At 39.0% G+C, this 11,800-nt stretch overlaps 1 protein-coding gene across 1 annotated transcript; it reads right to left on the bottom strand.

Moving 5' to 3' along the window:
- Window positions 1-5,936: 5,936 nt before the first annotated feature.
- Window positions 5,937-11,299, bottom strand: LOC112196998. Its single transcript, XM_040518788.1, has 8 exons — window positions 11,218-11,299; window positions 10,861-10,928; window positions 10,355-10,420; window positions 10,040-10,270; window positions 7,791-7,900; window positions 7,429-7,480; window positions 7,074-7,108; window positions 5,937-6,229 (listed from the first exon to the last, which is right to left on the bottom strand). The coding sequence occupies exons 1-8, from the start codon at window positions 11,297-11,299 to the stop codon at window positions 6,184-6,186; spliced, it is 690 nt and encodes a 229-aa protein (XP_040374722.1). The 3' UTR covers window positions 5,937-6,183.
- Window positions 11,300-11,800: the final 501 nt, after the last annotated feature.

The raw sequence follows: 11,800 nt of genomic DNA, 5'->3' as shown, positions 1-11,800 counted from the left end.
TCCAGAGCTTCACTAACTCTGCCTTCCGTAAAATAACCCTTCATCAAGGAAGTAAAGGTGTGAATGTTAGGCCTACATCCCCTCACAAACGTTTTCGCCAAAACTGCAAGAGCAGACTCAACATTCCTCATATTAGAAAAAGAACTAATAATCGTCGAGTATGTAATGACATTAGGGTCTATTCCCTTACCCGCCATTTCAACCAGCAATGCCAATGCCTCTTCAAATTTGAACTCCTTGCAGATTCAACTGCCACTGAGCCACTTTCGTCTTCACACTAATAAAAAGGCGTATTTTTGGAGGGAAAAACTTTTCTTCCAAAGACAAAATGATCATGACAGTGCAACGTACCCTGCATCTCAGAGAAAATTAGGATCACAAATCCTTATACCTAATACACATTAATGCTAATCTATGGAGGGCAGTAAACAGCCAAGGAGGCTCATAGAACATCTTCAATGCCTGCTCAGCCAACCCAGCTCGCCTATAAGACTTCACCACACTTATAAACAACTCCTCAGAGCAACCAATTCAACCCCCTCCAATTTCATTTGGTGCATCAAGTACTGCACACCATCCATTTCACATTGACTCCCAAGCTTCTCAATCATGGCCTGGTAGGTCAATTGGGTGTGTTTGAAAGCTCTGGAGTTTGCAATGGACCTGAAATATTCCAATGCCAAACCCAATTGGGGCTCATGCTTCAACCATTGCAACACATCTCTCTCTTCCATTTCTCTCTCTCTCTATGTAACAAAGGGAAGAGGCCGTGAGGGTAACATAGTCTAAAAAAAAATAAAAAAAAATAAAAGACTACTTATGGAACACCTCATTAGAGGGTAACATAGTCTCAAAAATAAATAAATAAATAAAAACAAAAAAAGTAAAAGACTGAATTGGGTATTATGGAACACCTCATTAGAGTCTTTATGGGTAAGGGGGGAATTAAAAAAACTTAATGAGGTAAGTGGAAAAAAAATTCATAGAATTAGGATAAATTGACAAATGTTCAAGTAAATCCAGAATATGTGTCTGGCCCAAACTCGAGGTTACTTGCTCTAGCTGAAATAGGGTTTATATTAGAGATATTCTCAGAGAATCTTAGGAGATATCCAATCAATGTACGATTATGTTTCCATGTACAACTCTATCTCTATGCTTGTAATCCTCTATATAAAGAGGCCCCTATTATCAATGAAAGTACGACTCAATTCTTTCCCAATTCAGTTTTCCTTAAACACGTTATCAGCATGAAGCCCTAACCTTGAAACAAATAGCCAAACCCTGATTCAAGAAGCTAAAAACCTTGAATCCGAATACAAAACCTTGAAGCATTTTCTGCCTCCACCTCACACCTTGAAGAATTCGATCCCAGGAGTCCAGAACTGGTGGCCCCACCACAAGAACCGGTCGGAAACCTACTGAACCGGCCACCAGAAGCTCCATACAACTCGCAGCAAATATTCCACCGGTTCACCATCTTCCGGAGCTCCAATTTCCACCAAATTTTGGTAGCAGAAGCCTCTCAAGCTAAAGATTCAGGAATCGGAAGAAAAAGCACAAAAACCAGCCTAAAAGTTGGTGAACCGGCCGACTAAATCTTCTACAGAAAACCGGCAGAAAAGAGAAGAGAAAAAAAAAAAAGAGGAAAAGAAGGAAGCCCAAAAGCTCTGAAGCCCAGAGGCCCACTGACGCAGGGCCACTGACAAGGCCCACTGCCACGTCAGCTTCCAGGACCCACTGCCACGTCAGCATTAGACCCCACTGCCATGTCAACACCCTGGGACCCACTGCCGGTCAGCATCAGGACCCTACTGCCACGTCTGCGACGGTCAGCACCGGCAACGCCGGTTGACCGATTCCTGTCAACTTTCCGGCGACTTTTCCGGGCACTTTTCATGCCATTTTTCACTCGACTTTTTCTAACCAATTTTTCCGGCCACCTATTTCAATGTATTTTTTACTAAAAGTTTCCGTTTTTTTAGTTTTTATTCAATTTCTCTTCTTTTTCTCGGGGACTTACAACATCCCTTCTTCTACCCCCCTTTCTTCATCATAGGGGAGACCAAATTAAGCCGAACTGTGGGGGTTCGTGCTCACTCCAAACTTGGAGCTTGTAGAGTCCTCTAAACTTAGAGTTTGTTGAGATAAAACGATCGACCGCAAACATCATTGTTTCGATCTAATCCAACCCCTCTTGGAATCAAATTTCTTGGAAGCGACTACGCTCGGAAATTTCTAATTTCTTAGAAGCGACTACGCTCAGAAATTTTATTTGTTTTTGTGGTAGCCTTTTCGCTCCGAAACTAACCCTAATTTCTTGTTCTCTTTCAGGATGAGTAACCTGAACAAATTGGACTTTGCTCCATTGAGAACAACTGGCTTTGAATATCACAGGTGGGTTCGTGATGTCCGCCAGCACCTTAAGGCCGATGGAATCCTGGATACGATTCTCAAGCTTAGCCAGGACGTGCTAACTGTTGAGCAAGCTCAAGCTTTGGAAGCAAATAGAGCATCCTTAGAGGCAATTAAGGCTAAAGCCATCATCCTAATGACTATATGGATGATTCGCTCCAGTACGAGTGTATGAATGAAGAAGACCCCAGAAGGCTGTGGGTCTCACTCGAAGAAAGATTTGGCAACGTTCGTGACTCCTTGCTTCCTGACCTAAAAGTGAGATGGCATAGCCTCCGCTTCTGTGATTTCAAGTTAGTTCTTGACTACAACTCGGAAGCACTTTGCATTAAATCCTTAATGAAATTTTGTGGTAAAGAGATCACAGATGCAATGTTGATTGAGAAAACTCTCTCTACCTTCCCCGTCTCTGCATTTATGGTTGCTAAGAACTATCGAATCGATGTTGTTGCAGGATGGATCACAAGGATTTATGAGCTCATTGGAGCTATGAATGTCGCTGAAAAGCATGACAACATCCTTGTGAAGAACTATAATTCGAGATCCGTGGAAATAGAGCATATTCCGGAATCTAATTATAGTCGCGCCCCTAAGAGAAGGCGCCAAGAGCGAAACCCTAATCTTAGGGATACTTCTGGACGTTCTGGTCCATATAATCACTCTACTTGGGAACGTAACCTCCAAAATAGGCGAACACGGAACCGAAGAGGTAAACGTGGAAAGAGAGAGGGAGGCAACGCCTCTGGCCATGTTGGTGGCGCCACTAACACTAAGAGCCATCTAAATGACGCTTTCAAAGCGCCTCAATCAATGGAGTTTGAGCAAAGAGATGTATGTTCTCGATGTGGAGTGTCTGATCATTGGGCACACATTTGTAGAGCTCGTGAAGAACTAGTCACCGCCTACAAAGCATATTGCAAAGCAAGAGAAGCTCACTATGTGGAACAAGAAGATCAAGAAGATGATCTAGAGTGAAGGGTTGAAGACTACAAATCTGGCTGAGATCAATTGATCGCCAATTCTGTTTAAGTCTTTATTTTTCCAAGAGATGTAATAGGCTATTGCCATTTACTTTGTAGTAAATTTCAATGGCTTAGTCTTTCTTCAAAGTAGGCTCACCCAAAGTAAGTGTAATGTCTAGGAAGGTTATGAGATTAGTGGTACTTAAGCATCCTTTCTCCACCGACATCTCTTTACTCACCTGGTCACATTTATTTTGGAATTACCGAAATAAGTTAGACGACTACCATTGTTTTGCATTAGCTAGCATTTTGGATTAGATTTTCTTTGGTTAAAGAGACAATGATGTAACTCTGTTGGCTTATGAATAAAATTTCGAGTTCTTTTCATTATGACTCAATTTTGATTCTAACCATATTACTTTTGTGACTACGATGGCTGGGTCATCAATATTAATTCAAGGACATGGAATAGCCCAAGTTCCCCCTGCCAAATGGCACCTTGATTACTGTCACATAAACTCTCTACGATCTTAGGGTAAATCGTACCCTATGAATAGCCAAAAGATTCCATGCGAAAACGCATGTAGAGAATAGAAATGAGTTCCTTTGCAATAGCTCTAATGATTGCGAACAAAGGCGCATCTTAGAGAAGTTTATGTGTCTCTCTAGTGGACTCTATGTCACTATTCGAGCTATTAAATCCAATAAAGTTATGAGAGAAGATCTCTTGGATTTAGACACATATTGGCTTTGTCACGACAGGATAGGTCATCCTAGTCATGATATGATGATCCATCTACTAAAGACTTCACATGGACATCTTTTCTCTTGAGCGACATGAAGCATGAATCAAAAGTTGATTCCTAGACTAAGTGTGACCGACGCTGCTGCCTAGGGCACCGCCTCCGTCCACCACTAGCCTAGGGCTGGCGCAGTCCCTATCCATAACGCCATGGATGGCGTCCATCATGGTGATGGTTCCCCAGGTGATGGCTCTCCAGGTAATGCTGCAATCACCAACTTGCTTCAAAATAGCATTTCAGACGCTCAGGCCTAACCAAAATTCTCATTGGTTGCTTCTAAAGCCTCTCGCTCATTTTACAAAGCCCGTTCCTTAGGGAAATTAGGACTGAGACCGTCCTATGCAAAGGATATGAAAATACTCATTATGTTCTTACATAGAATCCGTGGGGATTCTGTGGACTAGTTCAACCAACTTGCAAACGCTTAAATATTTCATGATGTTGGTTGACACGCAAACACGCTGATCACGTGTTGTTCCATTGTCCACCTATAAATGCTGCTTATGCTCCACTCCTAGCACATATCATATGACAACGGGCTCACAGATCATCCAATTCAGTTAATTGGATTTGACTATGCTAGAGAGTTTACATCGAAAGACTTTCGATGGATATTGCAATGGGACTGATGTTGGACATCATATTCCCATGTACACACCCAAATGGTCTTGCGGAAACGACTACGATGGTAGTCCGGACATTGGTAATGCGCACCAATCTCCTTATATCCGCTTGGGGTGATGCAATATCGCATGCAGCTATGCTAATTCGTCTACGACCCACCGCCACTCAATGTACCTCTGCGTTACAGCTAGTGACTAGGTACAAGTATCGTACTTACGCATATTTAAGTGAGCCATTTATGTGCCAATTGTGCAGCCACAGCGCTCTATGATGGGTCCTTACAAACGAATGGGCAACTATGTTGGATTTGAGACTCCAACAATCGTCCGCCACTTAATGCCCTTGCAAGGTGATCTCATTACTGCTAGATTTGCGGGTTGTTACTTTGATGAGACAGTCTTCCGGTCATTAAGGGGAGATAAGAACACGGATGTTTAGCAGGAACGACAGGAATTGTCGTGGCCTGTCCCCACTATGTCTCATCTCGATCCCTGTTAAAGTGACGAGATCACACAAATATGTTCCAAACATGCCTGCAAGGGAGTACCACTACAAAAAAGAATTCATTTTGCCACGGCTTTGTGCCGTCGCGGAAAGTCTGTTTGCCGTCGCAAAAGACCAATGGCGACGGCTAGGCGACGGCAATTACACCGTTGTCGTTGGTGGCGTCGCCATTGCTCGTGGCTACGGCAAAACGCCGTCGCAACCGGATTTAGCGACGGCAACGAGAGTAGCAATCATTTGGTCGCTTATTAGGCGACGGCATGTAGCGACTGAAAACGCCGTCGCAAGTAACCTATTTGCTACGGCAGATGCCGTTGTCTGCAATAAACTTTTTTTTTTCATATTTTTTTATTTTTCCAGAAATTTTCTCTCCAAATTTGATTAGAAATAAGTAGGAAATTGATTTTCCCTCTAAAATTGCGACGGCGTCATTGCCGTCGCCACCCCAAGTATTTTTCATATGAAGCTTTAGCAACAGCTAATAACCGTCGCAACCAATTGACCACTCAATTTTTTCAAACCAAAATTTTTTCTGTCATTTTACACACTTAATCAAAAGATATCGTAAAACAATATAAAGCACCAAAATAATTCTTTCAATCATAGCTATCTCACAACTGAAATTATATAATCAAAAGATAAGTGCCAAGTTATATTCCACTACCAAGTACAAACTGAAATTAACCAAACTGCAGTCTTTCATAATTATAATGTCCTACCATACTAGATAACTGAAAGGAAAAGTTGCCAAACGTAATATTGTTCAAAAGCATCCTTGACCACAATACTATTTATCATTTACTAGAGGGGCTTGGTGAGTACTGGAGCATGCTCAATTTCTTGATCACTAGTTGAATGTGGATGAACTCCTTCTCCTATGGACTCCCTTCTAAATTCATGGCCACTGGTTGCATCTTGAACCTATCACATAATGCACAAGTATACAAATATCAAACCGGATTCACATGAAAAATGAAACATGCACAAATCAGATATTGTCACTACACGTAGTTTGAATTCAGAATCTGGGAATGTTTAAGAACTGCTACATGAATGTTATCCTCATTATATTTGTTACATAACATGATGATTTTGGCTTACTCCATACTCACATAACATGCATTTGTAATTATGAAACGAAACACATAACAAATAATACAAAATCATTGAAGCACACAAACACAGCTTCCCTTTCTTTCTTCAAAACTGGGAAAAAAAATTAACTTCCAGCAAGAGTCTCATCTACTGTCATACAATAAGCGAAATTGAAATGATATTAGACTCATACTTTTATCCTCTCAGCCATATCAAAAAGCTAAAGCTAACACAGTTTGTTCATAAACTCAAATCAACAACCAAAACTGCAGCCTAAGTCTTCAACCTATCTGAGCTAGCAATCTCAATATCTACATAGATCGTTTTATACACATTCAATATTTACATAATCATGCATATATACACACAAACATGTATATAAACAAATTTGTCGAAGATAAAAATAATAACGATATAATCATGTCCATTTTTTCCCTTATCAATATCTATGTCAGCTGGAAAAACAGTAACACAAATAGCTAAGTATGAAAATATAAACCAACTATACTAACAATAAATATCTACATTAAATGAACAACGTCACATCAAGCAGAAATAAACAAAACTAACAACGTCACATCAAGCAGAAATAAACAAAAAAGTTAATGGCAAAGAGGCCCATGCAAGTTGTTTCTGGTAACTCAGTTCCTATAAAAATATTATGGCTCACCTCTTCCATATGCTGAGACACATCATGAACCACATCTGCATGACACAATCACATAGCTAGTCAGATGAATATAGCAAGCAAGTCTTTCAAACCAGTCCAATTCCATCACTTTCTTCATTCCAAACTAACAAAATTGAACTAACAAGGAAGATAATTAGATATGATGCAGTACGAGTTTGTCAGTAAAGGCAATTAGATATGAAATGAACTGCTCATCAATCTCATAATTGTAGACTTTTTGTTTTCGTTCAGCTTATAGTAAACACAAATCTTTGGGCATCTCCGTAGACATTTCTGTGGGATCTTGAGAGCTCCTTATGGCAAAAAAAGAATTTGGGAGGTGACTAGTAGGTACCTTAGCAGGAATTAGTGTTCCAGAAGCACCCATCAGATCAATAATATATTCACTGCATGGTATGGCAAACACATTCACTCAGATCAATAACAGTTTCAGAAAATTTTAAAGCATGCATCAACCACCTTAATCTGATGGAAATGTGAATGGAATTGTAGTAGCAAGGCAAAAACAAATTGCATGTACCTTTGATTCTATTATCCTCATTTAAACATGATCGTAAATTCAAATCCTATCAGCTTAAAACTAGACGGGCATCAAATGAACATTAATGCAGAGAATACATGTAAAACAGAAAACTTAATGAATTAGTTTCACCAAAAATTATGCATAAAGAGAGATCAAGAGTTAGAGGACATTACCTTCCAATTCCACTATCAATTTTAATCAAGTTTACAGCTCCATCATCAGTACCCGTGTAGTAGCTACCTTTGACCAGCATACATGGAAGATTTATCTTATCAGCTAGTACCTAAAACCAGAGGCAAAAAAGAATGAACTACGGCAAAAATTCCTTCAAAGGCCTAGAAAACCTTCATTAGATTTAAGCATAAGGTAATAATATAGAAGAAACCAGACCAATCCTAATATATATATATATATATATATGTATGTATGTATATATGTAAAAAAACTTCCTTGATCAGTACTTTCATGTAGGAGGAATATGACAATTTCCTCTATTCCTCCAAAAAAAAAAAAAAAACCAATATATATGAGCTCCTGGAGGCACTGCATCTGATATGTGCCATGCTGCTGGAAGTGCCCCCCAACATGGCAGCTAACATCTTTGATGCAAAGTGCAGAGTGATTAGTAAGACATTCAGGTGGTGGTTGTAAATGTAAAGTGTTCTCGTTTTCTAATTTGATTACTGTTCAATTTTTGTTGGATTTGGATACTATTTGGAGCTATGGTTGTTTGGTTTTATTGCATATTTTGGTCAAACAGTATTTGACTGTATTTCAATTGCAGTTTATCATCGAGTATATTTTATATTCTATTGAAATGAGTATATTTTATCATTGAGTATACTCTTGTGTACAGGGCTTTTGTCAATGGCAAATGCTGGTCCAGACCCCAATGGTTCACAATTCTTCATCACCACTGTGACAACTAGTTGGTAATGTTATGTGTTTTCTTGTTGATGATAGTGACGATATTGATGAACATATTTGATAAACAAATTAATACTTCTGTTAAAGCTACTATCTTCTGCTGCATAATGCATTGGTTTTGTGTTCATACATTCGCACATTCATTTGCTTGATGCATCAAATTCATGAGGTTACGTATCTATATATTTACACTTTTTGTCTATCTACGTGTTAAGTGTTCTAGATCTACTAATGTATGTCTTAATGTTTGATTTAGTGAAATTAGGACTTATTCTGTTTAATCTATTTGATGGACTTGGGCATGTCTTCATATAGGTAACAAGAGCATCAAAGATGTCAAGATCCAATATAAATGTAGGTCAATTCAGAACTGGAGTTTAGTTGTTTTGGGGGAGAGAATGTAATACGTACTGGGTTTTGGGTGTTGTTGATATATTGTTGGACATTTGAACTTTAAGAGTTCAATGGAAAAAATATAAGGATTGTGTGATTACTATTCTATTGTATTATTTAGGGTTTATATCACGTCAAAATTTTATTGTACCGGACAGAATGATACCCAATTTTCAAAAGTGATTAAAGAGATACCTAAACTTATAAAAATTGATCAACTTTCATTAAAAAAAAAAATTATATATATATATATATGTATGTATGTATATATATATAATGTAAAAGACTACCAAACCTAATTGACTGCAGATGTTCAATTCCAACTGAATATTCATGAAATGGTGGCCTACTGCAGATTTTCCCAATTAATGTGAAGGGAGTGGGTGGAAGCTTGGTGGGTTTGTGAACTGGTCTGGTGCTTGGGTAGTTTCCTATACTTACAACTCTCTTATGAACTGGAGTTCCTCAGGTAAGTGTGGTTTCTTTTAGCACCAGTAGACCTGCCAAAAGCTCTTTTGACAGCTAGCAGAAATAGTTAGAAGTGTTTTTCGGGTAGGTAGGTAGAAGCACCTAAGGAAGGATGTCCAAGTGCTTTTAGAGGACACACTTACTGTGAAGTAAATATTGAAATTTTATGTGCATGTAACAAAAAGGCTTCCAGCAAAAACAGTTTACTAAAGAAAATCCCAAACAGGCCCTAAATCGTGTGAACCAAAGTTATTAGTCCAAGTGATTTATATTGTTTCACTACTGAAGTCTGATTCACTATGTACATGAATTTGATCTGCTTTACAGGAACATACTACCTATATGGTGCAGTCTGTGTCTTGACAATCCTATTTGTGGCTAAGGGAGTCCCAGAGACCAAAGAAAAAACTCTACATATCCAAAAAATGCCTTCCCCTTTCTTCCCAACAAAATCGATTATCAAAAATAGTGAATCAACAAAGATGACCAAGAGACTGTAACTTATTCAAGGCATTCTGATTTTAATCATGCATTAGTTCCAATATATAGTGTAGGGAAATAGTTTATAAACTATATCGAAAACATGTTTAGAATATGAACATACCTCAATTTCATGTTTAGAATATGAACATACCTCAATTAACTCTTTACGGGCCCCCTGCAGCTCATCATTATTGCTCCTCTCCTTGAAAATCAGTGGATTGTAAAATTCTGACAGATCAGTAAGCTCCTGCCCCTTCTCCTTTAACGTTTGTTCAAGTGCTTTAATCTTCTTCTGGGCTTCAAAATCCTCATTCACTGCCTGTTTGGCTTGGAGCTGGTCTTTCAACTCAATTATTTCTGAGTGAAGCTTCTCATTTTCTCTCTGCAATTACCAATAAAGCGCAAGAAATATCAGAGATTTATTCATCCAAATCTCAAAGTTTCGAAAAGAAAATAGACTACAAACCTTTCTCTTTTCTGCCTGCGCTATCAGATTTTCTGCTTTCGTCTGCTCTGATTCTGCTCTCTCATTCTTACATAAATAACCACAGTATTAGCTCATATCAAATAACATATGCCGAGAATATAAGCCAATCATATTGTGGCCTTTAGATTACCCAAATGAGAGAACTAAACAAATAAAAGATAAGAAAAATGATTAGAAGAAATTCAAGCATCACTCAATCCATGAAAAACAGATAGATATATATAGATAGAAGAGGACAAGATATATGATGAACGATTTATGACATTTAGATTATATATCCAAATATTCCAATGCAAATCAAAGTTACATAACAAATCAAATATTTACTATTTTTGTTAGTGCGCAAAGCCCAGAAAAACAAATATCCCATTTGATTTGTTGAAATAAAAGACCACTTCCCTGGAGTAAACCCAAGCCAAATCAAATCTTGGTTTTGATTAATTAGCTCCTAAAACATGAAAAGAAGTGAGCTTTGAGCTTCTGACCTGTTTTGAGAGTGGAGATCGACAAGATGCAGTCCACAAAGTGAGAGACAAACAGATCTGATTGATTTCTGGGTATTAGAGTTTAGGATCTGAGCAATGGAGGAGGAAGAAAAATTGGAAGGAGGCGGAGCTGAACTAGCAGATGTCGACTTCGCGGATTGCTACGGTCGACTTCGTGGATTGCTATGGTTGACTTCGTTGTCGGGACTGGATGGAGGGAGCGGGAACAAGAACAATGCTCAGAAACCCAGAGTTTTTGCCGATATGTTTAACTTTGGCACCAATATTCACCCAAAAGTCAACAAAAAAAAACAAACAAAAATGTATAAAATGAAAATAGACGACGGCAGAACCTACCGTAGTTAAAAGTAGAGAAATTTAGCGACGGAAAAAATATGCCGTAGCAATTGAAGGCACATTTATGCGACGGCGACCCCATGCCGTGGCAAATAATTTTTCTCTTTGCGACGCCGCATTTGCCGTAGCGAATTTTTGATCAATGGCGACGGCATTCTAACGCCGACGCTAACTGGTGAAGCTAAATGAATTCTTTTTTGTAGTGTACGTCCCTACAAGAGGACGTAGCGCCACCCTACACGGAGGTAGGCATGATGCCAACGCCAAAGAGAGTGGCACTCTAGCGTTATAGGCCATGGCCCCAGCTAGGATGCTTGGGAGGCCCGTGGGTTCGAAGGACACTTTGGCACATCCCAATCCTTTGATCATCAAGACTCAAAATCTGTCTCATGAGAATCTTCCTGGTTAGTGTTATCGTTGGGGGACGCCTCAACGTTAGAACTTATTCATGAGAATATAGAGCTCTATGAAAATTACACTAGTGTACATGAGACGTGGGATAGAAACTCCATCATAATTGATGATGTAGTCACGCACTTCGTTGCACATGAGTTTGTTGAGTTTGATGATATCGAACCACACT

Source organism: Rosa chinensis, chromosome 4 (assembly GCF_002994745.2).
Source record: "Rosa chinensis cultivar Old Blush chromosome 4, RchiOBHm-V2, whole genome shotgun sequence".
NCBI classification, from domain to species: domain Eukaryota; kingdom Viridiplantae; phylum Streptophyta; class Magnoliopsida; order Rosales; family Rosaceae; genus Rosa; species Rosa chinensis.
This window is presented reverse-complemented; position numbering and strand designations above follow the sequence as displayed.

Excerpts from the sequence above, each read along its gene's own strand:
- LOC112196998 (XM_040518788.1), bottom strand. The coding sequence starts at position 11,299 with ATGGGGTCGCCGTCGCATAAATGTGCCTTCAATTGCTACGGCATATTT. Across the intron at positions 10,929-11,217 it reads TTTCTCTACTTTTAACTACG|AAATCAATCAGATCTGTTTG; the intron begins GTAGGTTCTGCC and ends TCTAATACCCAG. Across the intron at positions 7,481-7,790 it reads ATTGATAGTGGAATTGGAAG|TGAATATATTATTGATCTGA; the intron begins GTAATGTCCTCT and ends CATACCATGCAG.